This window comes from Leptopilina heterotoma, unplaced genomic scaffold (assembly GCF_015476425.1).
Source record: "Leptopilina heterotoma isolate Lh14 unplaced genomic scaffold, ASM1547642v1 Lhet_156, whole genome shotgun sequence".
In the NCBI taxonomy this organism is placed as follows: domain Eukaryota; kingdom Metazoa; phylum Arthropoda; class Insecta; order Hymenoptera; family Figitidae; genus Leptopilina; species Leptopilina heterotoma.
The window spans coordinates 853,136-879,218 of record NW_025110870.1 but is presented as its reverse complement, the minus strand read 5'-3'; the positions used below and the strand labels follow the sequence as shown (position 1 = coordinate 879,218).

General features: G+C 25.7%; 2 protein-coding genes across 5 annotated transcripts in view; one reads left to right on the top strand and one right to left on the bottom strand.

Moving 5' to 3' along the window:
* The window catches only part of LOC122498645 (KH domain-containing, RNA-binding, signal transduction-associated protein 2-like), a 114,330-nt gene extending 106,658 nt beyond the window's left edge, over nucleotides 1-7,672 (bottom strand). Inside the window, exon 1 of one of the 2 annotated variants that reach the window (XM_043606484.1) lies at nucleotides 7,512-7,672. The gene's annotated coding sequence lies outside the window, so the exon portion shown is untranslated. The remainder of the gene's footprint in view (nucleotides 1-7,511) is intronic. The other variant, XM_043606480.1, reaches the window with a different exon arrangement.
* A 146-nt stretch (nucleotides 7,673-7,818) lies between these two features.
* Nucleotides 7,819-26,083, top strand: part of LOC122498647 (KH domain-containing, RNA-binding, signal transduction-associated protein 2-like) — a 434,337-nt gene continuing 416,072 nt past the window's right edge. Inside the window, exon 1 of one of the 3 annotated variants that reach the window (XM_043606486.1) lies at nucleotides 7,819-8,176. In XM_043606486.1, coding sequence (XP_043462421.1) covers nucleotides 7,984-8,176 — 193 coding nt within the window. In that variant the 5' untranslated portion in view covers nucleotides 7,819-7,983. The remainder of the gene's footprint in view (nucleotides 8,177-26,083) is intronic. The other 2 variants (XM_043606485.1, XR_006301248.1) reach the window with 2 other exon arrangements.

Genomic DNA, 26,083 nt, shown 5'->3' with positions numbered 1-26,083 from the left:
AAATTTCGGAAATGGTCAGGTTTGATTAATTTGTGACCAATAATGCATAAATAAATAGTTTACAAATAAATGTAGACATATGCTGTGCTTAGTAAATGATATATGTACATTCTAAATTGTATACAAAATGTATCTACTCAGAATCCTATTGTAAGATGAGACATTTCGTCCAAACTTAAAATATTAAGGTGAGCAATGCTTTTGCTAAAGGGGGAGAGAGTGGAATACTAGATGCGAAAATCAACCTTATTCTTAGAAACTTGCCAAGGCGCGAGTGCACCTTTTGAATTATTGAAGAGCGCTTTTCGTACTGAAAATTACTTTGCCACTGCTCTCTGCGAGCTAATGCAGTGAAACCACTCTTTATGAAGCGTTAATCTTATTACGAAAAATTCTCGGCTTATGAGCCTTTCACAAAAGTGTAGGCAAGACTGGCTATATGAAAGAAAAAAAATTCGATGTCCCAAGTGTCCGTTAATTGACCCCGTTTGTTCTGATTTATTCTCGTAATTATTGTCAATTTTAACACTAAAACTTTTTAAATTTGGTTTTGATTTTGGTTGGTGGCGAAACTTTTCTTATAAACTATCACTGAATGAGGTTTGTAAAAAAAATTTAACCATATTTACTCTCGTAGAGTAAATTATAAAGGTATTCGTAAAATTAAAAGAATTTTAATTACCTGTATATAAAAATAATAGAAAAGTTTTGTTTCTCATACCTCTCAGTGCTTGTCCACTGACTATAAGTAATTTTTTCGATTTGATGATCAACCAAAAGCGTTTTTAAATTTTCGACCTCAGAAGTGATTCCTGGACAAGCCTAACAAGTATGTGCAAAGCAAGAAGTTGCTGATTTTTCACAAATTGATTTTTCAACCAAATCGTGAAAAGATTTATTGTCAATAGATCCTCTTATTTTAATTCTTGGTCATTTTTAGATTTAAAACTATAAATATTACTAGTAGAGTTGTGCAAAAAACTCGATTAGAGCTTTTTGCACACCTCTAATTACTAGTATTTTACTAGTATTTTACTAGTATTTTAATGGTATACAAACTCCGGTTCTGCAAAAATTACTGAATTCTTAATGAGTAAAAAAAATAAAAATAATAGTGATTCAGGGATTGGAACAGGTCAGGGAAGTCAGAGAATTCAGGGAAAGTAAAATTGGTCAGGAAAATTAGGGAAAAGTCAGGGATTTCTAATAAAAATACTGGAAAAATTAAATTTTTAGAATTCATAAGAAAATTCTGGATTTTGGTGCCTTTTTTGTTTGACTCATGAAATCATGAACTATGAAATTACCACGAATTTCAATGACAAAAACCTTCAATTTTTAGGGTTCCGTACACCTACGCACAGTTGGATTTTTTTTATAATTTACTGTTCAAAAATGTCTCCCCTTTAATTTAAAACATAGAACACTCAAATCGGTTAAAAATTATAGGCATATAGACATTTTTGAACAGTAAATTGTAAAAAAATCCCAATTCAATTGCTACGGTGTACCAAAGGAACCCTATTGAGACTCTTGCGTTCTAGCCAATTTCGTGTCAGCGGATTAACTATTTGACCTAGAGAACTCAAATTTGGTACAGATTTGCATTTTCACATGAAGATTATAGGAAAAATATGTGACGCGACCCCAAGAAAGGTACCTAAGAAGCAAACGAATTATAGATTGGGTTCGAGTTAGATTTATCTTGATTAAAAGTTCATTTTCAATTATTTGAATTTGAAACCAATATTCATTAAATATTTTAAATATAATAAAGACTTGAAGACCAACAATTTTTAATTATTAATTGACTCAAAAAATTTAAAACATAACCTCAAATTTTTTGATTCTTAGGTACCTTTCTTGGGAACGCGTCACATATATCGAATTTGTTTGGCGTTGATGGTCATAGTGTTGTCAAGGAATTTGTACGATTGGGGCCGTTCAAAAAATACGTAACGCTATTTTTCGGAAATTTGGACCCCCCCCCCTCCCCCATGTAACGCAATGTTGTATACATTAGCGTTATTTTTTCTACTGACCGTAACAAATAGCTTGACCCCCCTCCCCCCAAAAGCGTTACATATTTTTTGAACGGCCCCATTTTTGGGCAAAAATGCATAAAAAGTGACAATTCCTCCCCCCTTAACTTCTAAACTATTTTAACACGGAGAGTTAAAATTTGGCATACTAGTGTATTTTTACGCGAATATTACAGGAAAAATATAAAGAACTTGCTATGTAATAATGTTTATGGCGTTATGTCAAGGAAAAACTAAAAGATTTTTGTAAAAAGTTTTTTTTTTAACTTCTACATTATTTGATCTAATCAGCTTAAAATTGGCACACTAGTGTATTTTTATAGGCTGATCGCAAAAAATGTTATTTAAAGAAATTTTTGAAAAAAAATTTTGAAAAAAATTTTGTTTGTACTAAGTAATTTTAAAATTGGTGTACGGAACCCGTCATTTCAGTGTGAGTGCAACTCGCACTTGTTAATTTTTTCTATAATTTCTTATTAAATAACTTAATTATTTCAGAACTATCATAAAATTATTACTTATAAATTATTAATTACTGAATAATTTTACTTAAATATTTTAAAACTAGCTGTTGTACCCGTCTTCGACGGGTTTTAGTTTCTACAAATACATTCAATAGTGTGTCGACCAGTCACGAAAAATGGGAAATAGCGGGGAATTTAATTTGACCGGAAAAAATAATATTTAGCTACCATTAACTATTTCATTAGAAAAATATTACTATTTTAAATAAGTGATTGATTTTTTATCATCAAATAATTTATTTTTAATTAATTAAAATGCAGAGAACAATGTTTTGTCAATTATTTGTAGAAATTTAATTATTGTATTATAAGTTAATCCAAAATTTCCACCAGTTTTTGGAGTTATAGTGAAGTCAAATTCGAACTAATTGTATCATAATTGCTAAAATCTAAAATAAGACCTATATTGCAGGCTGAATTCACAGTTTTCCCGATTAAATTAAATTCCTGCATATTTCCCGTTTTTCCAGTTGGTAGAACCCCTGTTAAAAGTATTAGTAAAAACAAAAACCCGTCGAAGAGTATTTTCATAAAATAAGTGAATTTTCGTAGCCATTTGTAGATTTATTTAATGTTAATTCTTATCAAGAAAATTTATATTTGATGAGAAAAGATACACCTGTAAAAATTTGGACAAAGCTGGGAAAAACCGGATAGTTTGTTAAACAAAAATAATAATAGACACCTTGTTTAACTTTTGCCTTTACATAATGCTCAAAACATCCCTAAAAGTTAAATCAAGAATTAAAATAACAAAACTTTTTAATATCTAAGTTCTTTCCCAGTAGCATAATGCAAGTATCGTATCACAGGTATTCTTGAATTTCTCCAGTATCAATTTTATCATAAAAAATCTCCATTTTTAATATTTTCGAAATTTTTGGAATTGAAAATTGTTGATTAATTGGATAAACAAATAATTCTAAATTCCATTATATTTTGAAGTCAAAAGTTTATCAGAGACCTTAAAAATACTACTGAATGAAGCTTGATAGTAATTGGTCTGTCAATTATAATTTTTCAATTTTTTTATATTAAAAACATTTTTATACTTATACTTACATCTTATAGTTATAGGACAGTATTTTTTTCAAAATAATGCTAAAATATGACCAAATAACATGTAATATTTAATTACAGAAAGTTTAAAAGATATACAATAAAAAATATAAAATTTGGAAATTTTCCATTTTTTTAATTTTTTGAAAAAATTGAATACCTCCCGTTCTAATTAATATGTTTAAAATCTGTAAATTTATTGTATATATATATATATCTTATAAAAGTCATAACTGATTAATTTACAGCAATCTATCAAAATTTTAAAAAAAATTTCGAATTTTTTGGAAAATTTATAATTTTTTTCATATTAATATTATTTTTTAATTCAATTTATTGTTATATATCTTTATAATCATTTGTATTATTAATAAATTAAAAAATGTATGCCAATCTGCAAAAATTAAAAAAAAAATTTTTTTTGAATTTTTTGAAAAATTCATAACTTTTGTTTAGCTTAATATTTTTTCATCAAATATAGCTAATATTTTAAGTTAGACCAATACCTAAGAGATTGCCAAATTTTACTTCAATCGGTCAAGACGTTTTCAAGTTATACGCGAACAAAATTTTGCGGACATACATATATATACATACACACATACATACATACATACATACATACATACATACATACATACATACATACATACATACATACAGAAAGGAAATTTTTTATTACCATTTTTGGATTCTCCGTTGTTCAAATAAATAAATTATGCTATTAAAAATTAATTTCGTGCAATGTACAGACAAAAGTCTGATTTTATATGAAGCTGAAACTGGCACCCAGTTATCAGCAACCAGTTAATTTTTAAAAAATTTTGTGTTGGCAATAAAACAAAAGAAAACCAACGTCAGGCGCTCAGCTGGCTCTAACGGAATGAAAACAATTCAATTAAAATTCAAAAATAAAATAAATATCATTAGCAAATACAAATAATATATGATTATTATTTATATAATTACATTATTATATAAATAATAAATAATTGTAGTTTATAAGAAATATTAATATTGTATAATAATATAAATAAATAACTTTATTATTTTCAGGATAAAATAAGTTTGAAAATATACAAAAAATTTCTATTTTTTTCCTTGACTAACAATAAATAGTAAACTATATTTTCTTAAGCGTCTGGGAGAAGAATAAAGTAGAAAAATCATATTTGGTTAGAAGACGCAAACGTTGGTTGACAAAAAATGAATTTTTTCTGGAAAAAATTGGAAAATTTTTTTAAAAAAATTTCTAAATTTTTCCTTCTAACCAAATATGATTTTTCTACTTTATTCTACTCCCAGAAGTAAAGGAGAAAATAGTGCACCACTTATTTTTAGTCAAGGAAAAAATTAGAAGTTTTTTAATAAAATTTTTCCAATTTTTTTCAGAAAAAATTGATTTTTTGCCAACCAATTTTCGCGTCTTCTAACTAAATATGATTTTTCTACTTTATTCTACTCCCAGAAGTATAGGAAAAAATAGTGCACCACTTGCATTTAGTTTAAGGAAAAAATTAGAAATTTTTTAAATAATTTTTTCCAATTATTTTCAGAAAAAATTGATTTTTTGCCAATAAATGTTCGCGTCTTCTAACCAAATATAATTTTTCTACTTTATTCTACTCCCAGAAGTATAGGAGAAAATAGTGCACCACTTATTTTTAGTCAAGGAAAAAATTAGAAATTTTTAAAATAATTTTTTCCAATTTTTTTTAGAAAAATTTGATTTTTTGCCAACCAATGTTCGCGTCTTCTAACCAAATATGATTTTTCTACTTTATTCTACTCCCAGAAGTGTAGAAAAAAATAGTGCACCACTTATTTTTAGTCAAGGAAAAAATTAGAAATTTTTTAAATAATTTTTTCCAACTTTTTTCAGAAAAAATTGATTTTTTGTCAACCAATGTTCGCGTCATCTAACCAAATATAATTTTTCTACTTTATTCTACTCCCAGAAGTATAGGAGAAAATAGTGCACCACTTATTTTTAGTCAAGGAAAAAATTAGAAATTTTTTAAAAAAATTTTCCAATTTTTTCCAGAAAAAATTCATTTCTTGTCAACCAACGTTTGCGTCTTCTAACCAAATATGATTTTTCTACTTTATTCTTCTCCCAGACGCTTAAGAAAATATAGTTTACTATTTATTGTTAGTCAAGGAAAAAAATAGAAATTTTTTGTATATTTTCAAACTTATTTTATCCTGAAAATAATAAAGTTATTTATTTATATTATTATACAATATTAATATTTCTTATAAACTACAATTATTTATTATTTATATAATAATGTAATTATATAAATAATAATCATATATTATTTGTATTTGCTAATGATATTTATTTTATTTTTGAATTTTAATTGAATTGTTTGCATTCCGTTAGAGCCAGCTGAGCGCCTGACGTTGGTTTTCTTTTGTTTTATTGCCAACACAAAATTTTTTAAAAATTAACTGGTTGCTGATAACTGGGTGCCAGTTTCAGCTTCATTGATTTTATTAATATAGATAGATAGATATAGATAGATTCATTGAATTTTAAAAGAGTTGCGTTTACAAATTTTGATAAATAAATGAACTTCAAATGGGGTTTAATTTGAAATATCTTATAAAATTTTAATTTGGATGAATTTATAATTAGAAGTAATTGATTTATAAAAGAATTAGTTAAGAACACTATAAGAAAAAATTGAATTCTAGTAAAATTTAAATTACTTTTATCAATAATAAAATTCTTCTCCAAAATTCAATAATTTTCGAAAAAAATTTAATAAGAATCTTTGCAAAATATCAATTATTTTTAAAATTATTCATCAATTCAATGATTTTCATAAATAATAAAAGTCATCGCAAACTTTCAATTATGCTAAAAAATTTTTATAATATTCTTGTCAAAATTTTAGTTATCTACTATATATATAAATAATAAAAATTTTCTATAAAACTCAATTATTTTCTTAAATAATAAAATTGTTTATTTATGAAATTAATTATTTCAATTTTAATCAAATTTCTCGAAAAATTTAATTATTCTTGAAAAGTTTATATTAAAATTCGTGAAAAGAATTCAATAAATTATTTAAAAATTTGTTGATAAAATTCTTTATAAGAATTTAATTTTGAGAAACATTCAATTATTCAATAAATTATTTATTTCTGTATTTAAATAATTGAATTCTTGTATAGGATTTTCTAATAAAAATCGATTTAAAAATGAATTTCAGTTAAAATTTTAGATAATAATTGAATATTAAAAAGAGTATTATAGTGTGCATTTTTAGAAATAAATTGAATTTTGGAAAGTTTTTAAATTAAAATCTTTGAAAATCTGAATTTTTTATACTTTTAACTAACAATTCTGTTGAATTAATTTTTTTTGAAATTCTCAAAAAAAATTATTTTATTACTTCGTCATGTTTTATATAATAATATTTTTATAAGTTATAGAATTTTAAAAGATTTGAATTTGGAATTTTTTTAAATCTTGATTTCTAAGGAAAAATAACAACGAATAACTATATTTATTTAAAATAGAAGTCATTTATGTTTTCATATAATTTTAGAATAAAAGAAATTTGTAAATAAATGTATATTGAAACATTTTTTCAGTATCTAATCATTTTTAGAATAAATCAGAATATTCTTTAGGGTCAGGGAAAAAGTCAAAATTTTTTCTGGAAATCAGGGAAAATTAAAATTAAATTTTTGTAACCCTGATGTTATTTAGGATAGGCAAGTCTCTTTAATATTCTGTAAACTTAGTTTGATTTTATTAATTTTTACAGCTTATAATTATTTTCAAGCTTAATTAAAAAGTTCTACGTATGGGAAATATTCCAAAAAAATTTTTTTCTTCAAAAATAGTTACTGAAGTAAAAAAACTTACCACTTCATGGAGAATCATAATGTATAATTATTATTTATAAAAAATTTGTAAAATTATTGCAAATGTAAATTGAAACAACTTGATTTTGTTTAATTTGCGTTAAAAGACACTTTTTACTTTGAGGTTATGTTAAAAGTTCGTTATACTCTTGTCAAATTAACAGCGAATGGATGATTTGTGTTGAATTGGAATCATTGGAATATTGGATATTTTAAAATTTTGCACTACTTTAGTTTGAACCCTACCGCTAGATGCGCTGTCCGCGTCTATTTCTACTTATCGAGTCGCAAGTCACAGGAGAATTTTCGTACACTGCGCCTGTCCTGCCCGCCATTGTAAGTGAGCCTTGTGGTTTGTGCGAAGCCGCGTCATTGACTTGTAGCCGACTTTTGCTGATTTTGTGAACAATTCAAAACAAATAATAATCTTAATATCAGTGTTGAACAGTGAATTAAAGATCACAGCTAAAATCATGACTGACAGGTCAAGCAACGGAGAGTATAAATATCGTGATGATAATGCCGACAAACCGAGGAGTCTTTCGGATAAAGATGATAAAGATTCTCAAGTTGATAAAACTGGAGAATATGTGCGTGAATTATTACAGGAAAAATTGGAGATTGATTCTCATAAGTGGCCAAATGCACTTCGTTTAATTGATCAAGGTAAATATTATTTTTATCCTACTTGACGTGTTATTGCTTTGAGAATTTTTATTTTATTAATATCAATGTTTCAAATAAAAAATTGTTGACTTTAATTTTTAATTATATGATAATTTATAATGTTTGTTAATTACTAGAAAGATTATTTAAGTTATAAGATAATATAATGTTATCCTTAAAATATTTCTTTCGCATTTATAGTTATACTTAACCTTTCTTAAGAGCCTCTACGGTTTCAAAATATTGACACTTTTCAAGTATTAATTTAACACTCAGTTTCACGTTTTATTTATAAAATTGAATCTTGTTTATATTTTTAATTGTGACTAATTAGAAAAAAATTACTATTAATTGAAATGTAAAAAATATATTAATATTTTGTGAACAAGAATATAAATTCCAATGGTTTAAGTTTTAAATATTAAAATTCTTATTTAATTAACAATGTATTCTTTTTACATTTACTTTTATAAAATTTGTATTAAAAATAAATTAGTTGAAATTTAACATAAGAGATATTTTCGTATTTTCAAATAAAATAATTTAAACATTATTTTAATAATACTAATAATAGTAATAATAATATAAGTATTTCAAATAAATTATATTATAAAGGCAAATAAAACGAAAACATTCAGACAATGAATAAAAATGTATTTACTCCACAGGCTTCGCACTCATCTACTAAAACCTACTATTTACAAGTTTTTTAACGTTATGTTACTATTCCAAAATTCAATTATTTTCATAAATAATAAAATTTCCAAGGGATTCAATTAATTTAAAATAGCATTTTTCAAAAAAATTTCGAAAAAATCAATTATTTAACAAATTTTTTATACAATTCTTCAAAGTAATTCAATTAATTTCACTAATAATAACATTTTTCATGGAAATTCAATTTTTTTTAAAATTTTAATAAAATTCTAAGTGAGAATTCAATTATTTTCATGAATAATAAAACTCATCAAAGAATTTCAATTATTTTTAAATACGATTTTAAATTAATTAAATAGTTCTTTCATTTTCACAAATAAACTTTTCCACAACAATTCAATTATTCAAAATAAAATTTGCATAAAATTTATTATATTTCGAAAAAATCAATTATTTAAAACAATGTTTATAAAATTCTTATGAAGAATTCAATTATTTTCCAACATAACCAAATTTTTCACAGAAATTCAATTCTTTTCAAACATTTAATTAAAATTTTTCTTAATAATTCAATCATTTTCATAAATAATAAAATTAATCACAGGATTTCAATTATTTTTAAAACAAATTTTACAGGAATTGATCAAAAAAAAATTTAATTTCAACTCCTGAAAAAAATCAATTATTTAAAAAAATGTTTTTTTTAAATTCTTTGGAAGAATTCAATTATTTACAAAAATATTAGAATTTTTCACAGGAATTCAATTATTTTCGAATATTTTAATAAAATTGTTGGAAAGAAATCAATTATTTTAAATACATACAATTTTGATAAAATTCTTCCTATAAGAATTAAATTATTTACATAAATAATTCTTCGAAAGAATTCAATTATGTCGATAAATAACAAAATTTTTTCCGAAAATTCAATTATTTTGAGGCATTTTAATAAAATTTTTTGCGAAATTCAATTATTTTAATAAATAACAATATTCATCACAAGAATTGAATTATTTTTAAAAGTTATAAATTTCATTTTGGAAAATCAATTATTTTAAAACATTCTAATAAAATTGTTCGCAAGAATTCAATTATTTTCATAAATAATAAAATACTTTTAAGGAAATCAACTATTTTCAAAAAAATTTTATAAAATACCACACAGACATTCAATTATTGTCAAAAATTATAATTGAATTCTTTATAAAATTTAATTATTTTTACAAACTTTTCTCTATCCAATGATTTTCAATATCTACTATTTTCATAAAATTTCCAAACAGAATTCAATTATTTAAAAAAATTGTATAACAATTTTCGTAAGAATTCAATTATTTTCATGAATAATAAAAATTTCTCAGAAATTCAATTATTTAAATGAGAATTTTCATAAAATTAGTCGAAAGAAATCAATTATTTAAAAATGTCCATAAAATTCTTCGCAAGAATTACATTTTTTTTATAAATATTTAAATTCTTTCATGAATAATAAAATTCGTTGCAAGAATTCAATTTATTAGCATAATAAGAAAGAAGTAAATATTTTTGATGAAAATTAAGAAAAGTCAGGAAAATAAAAAATATGGTTTGTAATTTTTGTCAGTTTTGTTAAGTGTCTAAAACGAGTTTTTTTCTATTGTCAAGTTTAATTTTTCGATAGCTATTTTTTACTACTTTTTTTTAGTTTGAAAGCTGCTTTTTGCTACTTTTTTAAAATTAATTATCGAGTGCGAAGTCTGTTATAGGAAAAAAACTCAGTTTAGAATGCAAATTACTTTTTGTTTCAAATCCTTAATATTTATTCATTGTGATCAAAATATTCAATAAAAAGTGTTTCTGATTTTATTTAAAAAATCAAAATTGAGTCTTTAATAAATCAAAGACTGACATAAACATAACCTAAAATGTTTGAAAACAAATGTACGTTTTGTTGCGGAGCATCACATATTACATACCGCCTAATCAAAAGTTATTATCACCGATATCAAAAGGTAAGAATTATCACCTAATAATATAACTACAAATAATTAATGGAAGAAGGAATTTATCATTTGCTACTTGCAATAGCAAAAAGCTATAAACAAAAGAACTCGCATTTTCTAAAACCTTTTTTTCTAATAAAAGTGAATTTCTAAAAAAAACTTTTTTCTAATGAAAGTGATTTTACAATTTTTTTTCTAATAAAGGTAATTTTCAAAAAAAAAATTTTTTTCTAACAATATTCAATTTTTGTAATGACAATTAATAGGAATATGATTAAAAAATAAAATTTATGAACATTTTTTAATTCTCTGAAAAAAATAGGTAGGTACTTGAGATTTCGTTAAAAAATTGTAATAAAAAAATAGAAATTATACAAATTTTTAAATAATCTGATTAAAAATCGTAATTAACTAATAAAAACGATATAGGGATTTTGTTCCTGAATATATTTAAAATTTTCTAAAAAAATGTTTTATAAATATCCTATTAATTTTGAAAATTTTTGTATATAAATGATGCAAATCATAAGTTTTTAGTAAAGCTTTTTTTAGAAATCAAAACTTGTTAGAAAAACCTTTTAAAAAACAGATTTTATTAGAAGTCGCTTTTTCAGATAAAAAATGATTAGAAAATATTTTTTAGAAAAAGTGACCATCTACTGTACCTATATAAAATTATTAAAAATAAAACAATATTTTTAACATTACTGAAAATATTTTGTTATCCTAATTTTTTATTAAAAACAAGTTTAAAAATAGAATTTAGGAGCAAAATTTTATGAAAAAATATGACAACACAATTGACAACAAATATCTAGTACAGTTTATGAGACACATTAAAACTCTAGAAAATCTGGTATAATTTTTCAGAATTTTCAACACAAATTTTTCGTCTTTGCGAATTTTTGTCTGTTAACTGACAAAGAAGATAAATAATACAAAGACTGTATAAAAGTTATGTTGAATAAAAAGTAGGAATTTCAACCTAATGAAATTTTTAAGATTGGAATTTAAGGAATAATTTTGCGCTCCATTTAATTATAGTTACCTAATCAATTATTTAAAAGAAATATATTGTTTCAGTGTATGTATAAGAGAAGTGTTCATAGAGTTCTCTATATAACGGAGTACACTATTTTATTTCGACAACTCTATTTCCCTTTTTTCTCGTGTCTAAATTTTTATTCCATTGTTATTGAATATGTCTGTAATACGAACTTCTCGTATATTGAACAAAATTAATTGTTAGGCGAGAAGATGGACTTTTGAACTAAATTATTTGTCAGTTCTGTTATAAAAAAATCATATATTTTTCTTATTTTTCGTATCCCATGGCTCGAATGAAACACTATATTTTTCTTTTATTTAGTCAAAAGCAAATTTAAAAAATTTCAATTTTTTTTATAGCCGTAAATTAAAGTATAAAATCGGCATCTATCAAGGGGTTAGATTAGTGTTTTATAATTTTATTTTCTTACACATATCAATGATTATTAGTTTTTAAAACTCAAATTAAAAACTAGGCCCATTTTTTATTCTAAGGAAAAATTTTTATAAAGATCGACTGTAATATTCAAGTCAACAAAATTTGTTGTATTATTATTACAGGTCTGTCCCCTATTTCCCTAAAAGTCCCCTTTATTTAATTTTGGCCCCTAAACGTACCCTATTTTGAAAATTTCCCTTATTTTTTTCGTCCCAGGAAATCAATTATTTTCAATAATTTTTAAGTAATTCTGCAAAAGAATTCAATTATCTTGATAACCAACAAAATTCTCCCCATAAAATCAATTATTTTAAGGATTTTTAATGAAATTCTTTTCCAAAATTCAATTATTTTGATAAATATCAAAATTCTTCTCAAGAATTCAATTATTGTCAAAAATTTTAATTAAATTCTTGGCAAAATTTCAATTATTTTCAAAAGTTTTTCGCAATTCAATATTTTTAAATATTTACTATTTTCGTAAAATTTATCAACAGATTTAATTATAGAGAAAACTGGTTGTTACAATTCTACGAAAAGAATCAATTATTTTCATAAATAATAAAATTTCATTTACGCATTCAATTACTTTCATCGCAGAATTTCAAATATTTTTAATACAATTTTAAATAAATTCCTTGAAAAATGCAATTATTATAAAAAATTTTATTACTGAAGTTTGTTTTCTTTAAACGAACGACAAGGTGATGAACTTTAGTCCAGTCATGAAAATAAAAATTCAATGAAAATCAGGTTAAATTTATATAATTTTTCATATTTGTTAAATAATTAATGAGTACAGGTCCCAAAAAAATTCCAATTTAAATAAATTTATAATTTTAAAATAAATCAATTTAAAAAAGTTTCGTGAAAATTCCTTTTTCTCCACAGAAGATATAAGAAAAAGAAATTCGTGTTTATTATACTGTGCAAGTACAAAAAAATTCTGATTTATCTGTTCTGGTGAGTTATTTTCAAATAATTTTCGTTTATTTAAATGAATTTAGCAAAAATATATTTATTTATAAAATAAAAATCAGTATTTATAATCTATTTTTAATGATTTATACTGAGTTTTCGCAAAATGAGTTATGTTAGACTGCATAACCAGTTAGACACTTAAAAAAAATATTTAAAAGAATGTAAAATATATTTGGGGCTATAAACCACTAAAATATAATCCAATTTTATTGAAGAATATTATATATTAATCACATCATTTTTTAAAATCATCGAGCAACCAGCTCTAGACCGACGGTTTTCATTGGAATGACCCAAATATCAATATTCATCACAAGAATTCAATTCTTTTGAAAAGTAATAAAATACTTTGCAAAAATTCAATTAATTTCACAATTTTTTACAAATTCTCGTCAAGAATTAAATTATTGCCAAAATTTTTTTAAAAATTCTTCTCAAGCAGTCAATTATTTTCAAAAATTTTAGTAAAATTCTTCTCATGAATTCAATTGCTTTCAAAAATTATTATTTAAATTCTTTTCAGAAACTCAATTATTTTTAAAAAAATTTAATAAAATTCTTCAAAAAGTTTTCAATTATTTTCAAAAATTGTTATAAAATTCTTTAATATTATAAATTTCATTAAAACTTTAATTATATTCCTAAAAATAAATTAAATATTTTCAAAAGTTGTTAATACAATTCTTCGTAAAAATTAAATTTTAAGAAACATTCAATATTATTTATTTTTGTATTTAAATAATTGATTTCTCGTAGAATTAAATTATTGTTTTTCGTACCTTTAACTAACAATTCTGTAGAATTAATTTTTTTGAAAAAGTTTAATTGCGAATAATAATTGATGTTATTGATTTAAAGTAGAATTTTAGTTAAAAATTCTAGAAAATGTTAATTGAATTGAAATGATACAAATAATTTTGAGGAAATTACAGTAACAATATTCTTATTATAATAAACTAATGATTTCGTCTGTCGGTCATCTTTATGTTTTATAATAATATTCTTATGAGTTGTTTAATTTGAAATTTTTGAACATCTTAATTCCAATGAAAAAAAATGATTAAATATTTATTTTAAATAAAACTATTGATGTTTTAGAATAATTTTACTTTTGAAGAAAGTAAATAAATTTAATAAAACATTTTTTTGAGTACCTTATAATTTTTAGAGTGAATCAGAATATTCTTTAGGGTAAGAGAAAAAGTGAAAATTGTGTTTGGAAATCAGGGAAAAATAAAGTTAAATTTTTGTGGCAACCCTGTATAAATAAATTATATTTTTATCTTTATTTAATCAATCTTTATGGTCCCCTATTTTTTAATTTTCAGTCCCCTATTTCCCCTAAAATACCTTTTAGGGGCACTGTGAAGTCTGTTATCAAGAAAAACGTTCTTTTAATTTGATTAAATTAAATAAACTTTAACTATACATGGGTGATTCTCCGCGTAGCGCAGAACTTGGTTTTTTTCATGTTGTAATGGAAAAATAATAAATAACTTTCATATACTATTTTCACAATTCCAACGTAAAAAGGTTATCTATATGTTTAGAAACAAAAACCAATAATTACTTTTGTATCTAATATTATAATTTTTCATAAATAAGCGGTTTTAAGGCTGAAAACGTCAAATTTTTACCTGTCCCCATAGGAAGTGTAGAAAAGAAAGTTAATAATTTTAGTAATATGCAATAATAAATACAATTACTATTGACATTTTAATATTGTCCACTTTAGTACAGTTGAATAAAAAATTTTTTTTTTTAAATTCATTTTATATATGTTTTTTTCAGTTTATGCTTGACAGCAAATTTGGATGCTATTTATTATTTTATTAACAAACAGTGAATTATTTAAATGAAAATGAAATGTTAACTTAAAATTACTTTTGTAAACACAAAAAATAACTTCCTTAAGTTAATTCAGGAAAAAGAATCAATGTTCTAATTGATTTATTCATTTTTCACTCATTTTATGTTGGGAATTTGAAAAGGGAATCACAAAATAGTCTCCACCGGCATCCACCGACCCTTAAATATTTTATTACAAATTAAACAATTATTTATAAAAAAAGGTTAAATAAAGCGTAGTTATATTGTTTTAGTCAATACAAATAAAGTCCACTTAAAACCGATTGAAAATTAATGATGTTTTTTTTAAAAAAATAAAAATAACTGAAGGCGATTGAAAAAAGTTTCCACCGACCTTAGTCTCCACCGGCATCAGAATTTTCACCAACCTTTGTATTACGAAGAACCTAGTGCAAATGTAGTGTTATGGTGCCACATATATAAGGAATAAAAAAAACCTATTGCTCAGAAAAATTTACCATAAATTAATTAAATAAATTTCCATAAATTACCACGAAAATTTTTATAAATTACCGCAAAAATTTCCATAAATTACCAAAATAAAAATTTTAAATTGTGATTTCTACTTTGCATATTTTTAAAAATTACCGACAAAATTTCTTTAAATTACCTTACAAATTGCCATAAATTTCCATAAATTACCGCGAAAATTTCCATAAATTACCAAAATCCAAATTTTTAATAATAATTTAAATTTTACATATTTTTATGAATTATCGCAAAAATTTCCATAAATTTCCAAACATTTCCATAAATTACCAAAATCCAAATTTTTAATAATAATTTAAATTTTACATATTTTTATGAATTATCGCAAAAATTTCCATAAATTTCCAAAAATTACCATAAATTTTCATAAATTACCATAAATTACCGAAATAATAATTTTTAAATGAGATTTATGCTATAATATTGTTTAAATTACCGCAAAATTTTTTTTTGACAGAATGTGTCCAAACAGTGAATTAGTTAATTACTACACTTGTTTACAACAAAAATTATAAATAATTTTTCCGGCCCGCTATGGATTTTTCTTTCTAAAGCCTTTATCTTCAAAAAAATATATTGATATTAATCATAACGATAAAAAATTTTTTTTTTAATTTCATAAACCAAATCGTGCGCTACGCGGAGAATCACCCACATATTTATTCTAAATGTCGGATAATATGAAGAACAAGAAAAGCAATTCTCTGTTTCGCTGTTCTGATGAAACTTTATAATTCAGTTTTACTAAATTAAAAAAATGTAAGCAAGTGATATTAAATTTTTTTTTATCTTGGACTTTAGTTTTTCATATTCGAAATCATCTTCAACAGAATATATCTCGTTAAAGTCCTTTCGCTTCATAAGCGCCAAAGTTTTTAGCGCCTTTAATCATCGTTTCAAAGGGTACCTCATTTAGATTCTCTTACATCACGACTTCAAATTTTCTTTGCCCTAGTCATCTTCGCCTGTCAAAATTTCTTCATTCTATTTTGCATTCAACGTTTTCTACAAAAAAGTTCACAATTTTCTTTACATTCTAATTTTTATCTTTAAATCTACATTTTTGTTTAAAATTGATCACGATTAACATTTCAAAATTTACTAAAAAAGATATATGGATGATAAATTTTTTTAGTCTCTTTTTAAAATTCTTCATTAAGTACCATTTAAAGTATTAAAATTTTTATCTCCACTCACATAACTAACAATCGGATGCAAGAGAATCAATTTCTTAAAGAATGAAACTAAAAATAATCTTTTTTGAGAAAATCGGTTTAAAAAATCGAATAAAATAAAAATTTTAATATCAAAAAAAGGAATAGAATTTTTTTCAGTTTTGTGAAGTGTCTAAAACAATTTTGTTGAGCGTCAAGTTTAATTTTTCGATAGCTACTTTTTTATTACTTTTTTTAGTTTGAATGCCACTTTTTGATACTTTTTTAAAATTAATTATCGAGTATGAAGTCTGAAATATTTATCATTGCTGAATACAAAGTGCAGTATAAAATTAGTGTAAAAGAATCTAAAATAAAAAATCCAAATAAATTTTTCCGTACAGTTCAATATTTTTTATTATGAAGATATTTCTGCACTTCATGTAGATGGACTTTTTTATGCTTTGATTCAAATTTAAGGTAAAATAAAACATTTGTCTATCTAATTCTTAATCATGGAATTTTTATTATTTCAATAATAATTCTCCCAACTTTAACCTACTGGACAATTTTCATTTCTTGCAATTTTCACCATTGATGAGGAAAACTAAGTTCAGTGCATTTAAAAGTAAAGAAAAAAGTAGAGTTCGTTGAAAAAGCCATTACGGTTGCTGCTTTCTGAAAGCTTTTCACTCGCCTGGACTCTTCAAAATACATGATTCTTTAAGATTTGTTTTAATCTTATGACATGCATTCGTGTGAAATGAAGCAGACAACTAACAGAATATAAAATGATTCTTCTCATTACGACAAGTGTTATCTTCTAATTAATGCAAACTCCCTGAGTCATTAAAATTTACGCTTGCTGTTAATGATTTGTCTATGCCTATTTTCATTGAAATTATAATTATTACCTCTCACGGGATTTGCATCCGTTTTACGTTTAATTAAATTTATTTCAAACGCCTTTCAGAGTAAATAGTAGGGGAGTGTGTCTAGGTATGAGACGGGTTTTGTTTTTCACCCATAAATTGTAAATGGGTAAACGAAATTGTAAATAAAATATACAGTTCGAAAAGTAACTTAAATACGCAATTTTTATTTAAAGGAAGTGTAGTGTTCAGATGGACTCAAAAAAAGTTATGATCAATTTTCCGAGCACATCGCTTTTGTCAAAATGTGTCCAGTTGTGAGACACTTATTAAAAATTGCTAAAATTTAAAAATTTGACATAAGACGTTATGTTTAGTATGAATAATCAAATATATTAATAATATATATTATTATATACTAAAAAATAATATTTATTCGCCAAAATATGACTATCAAATAAACACAATTTAATAGCTTCAACAAGATCATTAACCCCTTCACAGTCGAGTGAAAATAAAGTTTTTGTGCCATAAGTGTTCGAAAAATTTTTTTTTTAAATCATGATATTGTCATATTTTATGTTTTTGAGGTCACTGATTCAAAATCTGTGGTCGAAAAGTCAAAATGGCGGCTTCAAAATATCGACCAAAAAAATTGAAAAGTTAACAAATTCGTTAATTTAAAAATTTTTTTTGTCGCATTTTTAAAGCTGCAATTTTAAATTTTTGAATTTTTGACCACGGATTTGGAATCAGCGACCTCGAAAACCCCCGAGTAGGCATTTTAAGGCATTTTCAGACAGATTCGTAAATTTAAAAATTTTTTTGGGCGCCATTTTGAATTTTCGACAACGGATTTGGATTCAGCGACCCCGAAAACCCCCATGTAAGGATTTTTAGCCAGATTCGTTAGCATATAAATGTCTTTTTTTCCGATGGCCCTATAGAGCCCATGGACATACAGGGCACGACATTTTGCTTCCTCATAAAGGAAGCCTTATAGTGATGTCGATTTCCGAATTTTTTTGAGTCAATTATTTTTACAAATTTTCAAGTGTAGTATATATAATTCGTCGAGAGGAACAAATGTCCGGATGTATGTGTGTATGTATGTGTGTGTGTGTGTATGTATGTGTGTGTGTGTGTGTGTATGTCACCGATTCTTGTGGACAAATTTTCTCTTACACGTCTTGATGGATTTTGATAAAATTTTGTAGGTGTATTACGGTCATGAATACCAAAAATCAGACAGAAGGATTTTCAAAAATATCTAAAAAAAAAAATTTTTTTCAACAATTTTTTAATTTTTGAAAAAATTAATTTTTGGATTTTTTGAAATAACTTTTTTCTATATTAAAATTTTTATTAATTGTTGTCAAAATTGCATTCCTGACATAAAAACCAATCGATTCATGTATATAAAGTATATATTTTGTCAAAATTTATAGAATTAATAAATATTTTAATTTTTCACAAAAAATTGAAATTTTGTATTTTTTGACATTTTATCATAACACTTTAAAAGAATTATTCTAAAATAAAAAATTAAACAATTGGTATATATTATATTGAGGAAGCTTAATGATCATGAAATGAACAACTTGTTTTAGTAGTAGCACCCTCAGCCGAACGCCATCAGACAATCATAATTTGATAAAAAGGAAAATAAAAATTTATTTTATTCAAATTTATTTAATCTAATCATCTGAAAATTACCAGAGTTCTAGTAGGGACTGAACCCTACACAATCCTGAAGAATAGAGAATTTTATTTCAATTTTTTAGTAGTAGCAGGTTCACCCGTACGCCATCAGACAATCAAAATTTGGTAAAAACGAAAATAAAAATTTATTTCATCCAAATTTGTTCAATCTAATCATCTGAAACTTACCAGAGTTCTAGTAGGGACTGAACCCTACACAATCCTGAAGAATAGAGAATTTTATTTCCATTTTTTAGTAGTAGCACCCTCCCCCGAACGCCATTAGACAATCATAATTTGATAAAAAGGAAAATAAAAATTTATTTTATTCAAATTTATTTAATCTAATCATCTGAAAATTACCAGAGTTCTAGTAGGGACTGAACCCTACACAATCCTGAAGAATAGAGAATTTTATTTCAATTTTTTAGTAGTAGCAGGTTCACCCGTACGCCATCAGACAATCAAAATTTTGTATAAACGAAAATAAAAATTTATTTCATCCAAATTTATTCAATCTAATCATCTAAAGATTACCAGAGTTCTAGTAGGGACTGAACCCTACACAATCCTGAAGAATAGAGAATTTTATTTCAATTTTTTAGTAGTAGCACCCTCAGCCGAACGCCATCAGACAATCAAAATTTGATAAAAAGGAAAATAAAAATTTATTTCATCCAAATTTATTCAATCTAATCATCTGAAAATTACCAGAGTTCTAGTAGGGACTGAAGCCTACACAATCCTGAAGAATAGAGAATTTTATTTCCATTTTTTAGTAGTAGCACCCTCACCCGAACGCCATCAGACAATCAAAATTTGGTAAAAACGAAAATAAAAATTTATTTCATCCAAATTTATTCAATCTAATCATCTGAAAATTACCAGAGTTCTAGTAGGGACTGAACCCTACACAATCCTGAAGAATAGAGAATTTTATTTCCATTTTTTAGTAGAAGCAGGTTCACCCGTACGCCATCAGACAATCAAAATTTGGTAAAAACGAAAATAAAAATTTATTTCATCCAAATTTATTCAATCTAATCATCTGAAAATTACCAGAGTTCTAGTAGGGACTGAACCCTACACAATCCTGAAGAATAGAGAATTTTATTTCCATTTTTTAGTAGTAGCACCCTCACCCGAACGCCATCAGACAATCATAATTTGATAAAAAGGAAAATAAAAATTTATTTTATTCAAATTTATTTAATCTAATCATCTGAAAATTACCAGAGTTCTAGTAGGGACTGAACCCTACACAATCCTGAAGAATAGAGAATTTTATTTCCATTTTTTAGTAGTAGCACCCTCCCCCGAACGCCATTAGACAATCATAATTTGATAAAAAGGAAAATAAAAATTTATTTTATTCAAATTTATTTAATCTAATCATCTGAAAATTACCAGAGTTCTAGTAGGGACTGAACCCTACACAATCCTGAAGAATAGAGAATTTTATTTCAATTTTTTAGTAGTAGCAGGTTCACCCGAACGCCTTCAGACAATCATAATTTGATAAAAAGGAAAATAAAAAATTTTTTTTTCAAATTTATTTAATCTAATCATCTGAAAATTACCAGAGTTCTAGTAGAGACTGAACCCTATACAATCCTGAAGAATGGAGAATTTTATTTCAATTTTTTAGTAGTAGCAGGTTCACCCGTACGCCATCAGACAATCAAAATTTGGTAAAAATAAAAATTTATTTCATCCAAATTTATTCAATCTAATCATCTGAAAATTACCAGAGTTCTAGTAGGGACTGAACCCTACACAATCCTGAAGAATAGAGAATTTTATTTCCATTTTTTAGTAGTAGCACCCTCCCCCGAACGCCATTAGACAATCATAATTTGATAAAAAGGAAAATAAAAATTTATTTTATTCAAATTTATTTAATCTAATCATCTGAAAATTACCAGAGTTCTAGTAGGGACTGAACCCTACACAATCCTGAAGAATAGAGAATTTTATTTCAATTTTTTAGTAGTAGCAGGTTTACCCGAACGCCTTCAGACAATCATAATTTGATAAAAAGGAAAATAAAAATTTTTTTTTTTCAAATTTATTTAATCTAATCATCTGAAAATTTCCAGAGTTCTAGTAGGGACTGAACCCTACACAATCCTGAAGAATAGAGAATTTTATTTCAATTTTTTAGTAGTAGCAGGTTCACCCGTACGCCATCAGACAATCAAAATTTTGTATAAACGAAAATAAAAATTTATTTCATCCAAATTTATTCAATCTAATCATCTGAAAATTACCAGAGTTCTAGTAGGGACTGAACCCTATACAATCCTGAAGAATGGAGAATTTTATTTCAATTTTTTAGTAGTAGCAGGTTCACCCGTACGCCATCAGACAATCGAAATTTGGTAAAAACGAAAATAAAAATTTATTTCATCCAAATTTATTTAATTTAATCATCTAAAAATTACCAGAGTTCTAGTAGGGACTGAACCCTACGCAATCCTGAAGAATAGAGAATTTTATTTTAATTTTTTAGTAGTAGCACCATCACCGGAACGCTATCAGACAATCAAAATTTGGTAAAAACGAAAAGAAAAATTTATTTCTTCCAAATTTAACAATTCTTATCATCTGAAAATTACCAGCGTTCTAGTAGGGACTGAACCGGACTGAACACTAGCATGTGTATCTTAACACTTTTAAATAATTATTCTAAAATAAAAAATTATACAATAGGTATATATTGTATTGAGGAAGCTAAATGATCATGAAATGACCAACTTGTTTATTGCTCTATAGAGCCCACTGACAGTGAAGGGGTTAAAATTGATTTCTTCTGATTCGGTTGACTTTCTTCCACTTGACATGCCCAAAAATACAAGAAAAACAATCAAAACAACATTTAAATAGTATGCCTGCAAAGTCGTATTTTTTATGCTGCCCAGATGGGTGTCGACACCGTCTCACAACTGCACGGAAAAAAAAAGTTCTTGGAAAAGTCGGGAATTATTTTGGAAGTCTTGGATACGGCGGACAGTTTCAGAAAGATTAAACGACTTTCATTAGTATATAAAGAACATTCAAAAAAGAGTCAGGAACAATACACCAAAATCCTAAAAATGTTTCTGTGGTTTTTTTTTCATTACTTTCTTCAACAAAGTACGTTTTGAAAAACTTTTACTAGGAAAAATATTTTTCCTCTACATTATAAACGCTGTCAACTTCACCAATGTTTATAAAATTAAAATTATTACATTTAAATCCACTTTTTTGCGACGTAGTAATATCCATCGGCAAGCAAATTTCTGCATGTTAATATGACATTAGATTTAATTTATTTTAAATTTAATACACAATAAGAATAATTATTGTCATCAAAAATTTTGTATGCTTGTAAATGCTGTACAAAAAAACAATCATGAAGATTACGCGTTACGATTTGAAAATCGTTATCAATCACAAAAATGCAATGGACTAAATGAAATTGAGGTCCGTTTTCTGAAAAATACGTTATAATGCTTTTACGCTCAATTTTATTTCCTAAGCATTGTAACCACTTCACTTCATTTACAGTACTATCGCTACTTAGTGTAATTAAATGAATAAAATTATTGGCATCTTCTACATCTTTAATTTGTTTAATTTTTTAGAACCCGTAATGAATGGGGAATATGTGCCCCGTTCTGTTAAAAAACGATAATTCAGCAGTAGCTGGTTTTCGATGGCTATGGTGCGGCAGATATTCTTTCGACAGGCTGATACATCAGAAACGACTTTCCCGTCTCGATGTTTACTTTCCGATTGTAAACAGCTTATGTTACCCATAGGGCCTACCGCATTCATACCTCGAGGATAGTGTACTGCATTTTGGTGCTTTGGTCTCATCTGTTTAGGATATTTTGTAGAAAGAAGTGACAAATATTCAGTAATTTCTGTTCTCAGTAATTCAGATGTTTGAACATGAACTACTTTACTGTCGTAAGATAAATTCTTAAAGATTTTGAATAGTTTCAATCAAAGTAAGTACTAAAGGTAAATTAATTAAATAAGTGCAGCCGACTTTATTTTAAATGACAAAAGATTTATTAGTCCGTATTGACATACACCAACAGATTTGAACAGTGTTAAATGTAAAGATCTTTCTCACGATCTTTACTCGACAATAACCCGACGCGTTCTGTCTTGTTTTGGGTTTTCCTCGGTTAACCAAGGTTCGCCAAAACGACTCCCTCAATACCAGGACCACTCTTCTCCTTGGTTCCATATGGTTTTCACATGGTCCCCAACTAGTCCTTTCCGCACGAAGCCTTAGAGTCATAAAAAAAAGGAAAATCGTTGCCTTCGTTCGTTTCGATGTATTTGTCGAAATATTATTCCGACATTACTGAATATTATTTCTACAATTATTTTCAATTTAATGAATAATTTCCAAATTTTATCATTTTCTGGAACATCTGGTCCTGCAATAAGAAAAATGGCTCTCATAAAATTTAACATTTCAGAAGATGAAATAATGATACATCCCTTTTTAATGTGACTCTCAGATAACGGTGGAGGTTTATTTGTGTTATCATTTGACCCGTTTTGAAAACTTTTTAACATTAAATTAATTTTTTTAAGAATAAAATACTCTTTTCCAAAAATAAAATAATTTTAAAAAACAGCGCAATCGTAGCGTAGTAAACCGTCTAAAAAATCGTGTTGCGGATCAAGGTACATGTTCTTCGTTACTTCAAAACTATCTATATCAGAAAAAACACACGATTCTTTAATTCCTGAAAGTGAGACGTTATCTTTAGCCAAAAGAGATGTGTAATTATTTTCGTTACGTAAAGTGCAATCTCGTTCATGAAATACGGATTTTAAATCTTTGAATTCTACCAAACAAAATCGGCAAAAGAAATTAGCTTTGAAACATTCTACGAACCCAAGAATGCCATTCACCCCCAAATTATCGCCCGCTACTAAAGCTAAAACAAAGTAAATTTGTTTGGTTTCATTCCCAATTTTCAAAGTAATACCTTTATGTTCTAAAAAATTAATTTTATCAATCATTTTCGTAAAAATAATTCGATTTGAAAACGCTTTTCGATGATTAGTATTAAATAATACAAACAAAAAAAGATTTTCCGCTTTCGACTGATATTCCGGGGGAAGAACAGGAATATTTAGATACACCGCACCGCACTTTGCAACTCCTTTATGACTTCCAAGAAGGTTGTTCGTTTCATAATCGTCGAAATAACAAATGATTGGAAATACGATTTTATCACGATAAGTTTTAGTTTTTTCTTTCCATAAGGAGCCCTGTACAATGTTCGTAACCAAAATTGAGTTTTCTTTAACATCGTTCATGTATCGAAAGGTATTATCAAAAACGTCTGGCAATTCGAAAAATTTTTTTAACACATCCCTTATAGGTATAAATTGCGCAACCAAATCTTTGTTGACAATTTCATTTTCTCCTTCTTTTTCAATGATTACTTGCATTTCCCCTAACTTGTGAGTTTCTGGTAATATCAATGTTTCATTTTTTTGAAAATGAGTAAATCGCTTTGCTTCTGTGTTGAAATTCTTGAATGTCTCTGAAAATTTGTTTAATGTTTGATTTATTTCTGAAATACTAAAATGGCTTTTTCCTGACTGTTCAACTATTATATTCTGCATTTCATCCTGGATAGCACGAATGGCACTATTAAATAAGACTGAAACGTCTGTTATTATTTCATTGACTCTTTTTCTGGATACATCTCTGTAGTTATGTAATTTTGCTGTAAATAAACATACTCTTTGATTGAAAGTTTGTAATATTTTACTAGACCAATATGAACATGAGTTATCATCATCGGATTCATCAGATGAACTTGAAGAATCATTGTACACAGGGAGATTCTGAGTTTCCCACTTAAAATTACCGAAATGCCCACTAGCTAAATAATTTTCTTCTGAAAAATCGGTATCATTTTGATTTGAATCAAAATCATTTTGTTCTAAAAAGTCGGTAACATTTTCATTTCTTGTACAACTCTTAAACACATGTTTTATCAGACGATGTTTTCTATAAGAATCAGAAATATTGTACGTTTAATCACAATTGGTTTCCATACAATGAAAATTTGGTAAAAACTTATGTGAAATTTCGACATGAAAAATAAGACTTTTATTGTCATTGAAAGACAGAGTGCAAGCAAAACATTTGAATGACATTGTGTTAGAAGTTAAATAAATTTTACTTAAGAATTATTTAAAACTAGGCCAATTAAACACGCGCATAAAATTTAACGACGAGACTTAAACAGAAAATAAATGTTTTTTTAAGAGAAAAATTACTCGCAAAACATAACAATTATGTTAAAACGTTTAAAAAGCGTATCTTTTCATTATTCTCTAAAACTATATGTATTTTTCTTTGGCAAACGCATTATAATATTTTCAGAAAGAAATATAATACTTATAACTCTTAAGATTTCAATTACAAGATGTTTTCGTTATCTTTCAGAACTTTATCTATTTCCTTAGCAAGAGCATTTACTTTCATACTGAATTTTTCATACGAAAACCGAATGTCAAACCCTGAAACTTGTATAAATTTCCAAATATTTTTTGCCTTAAATGGATATTGACAGTCGAAAGCGAAGAACGATTCGAATGTTAGGACAATAGCATCAAAGAAAGAATTTGTTGCATACCAAGTGTCATTAACGATAACATACACTTTCTTAATGCTAACTATTGCCCCA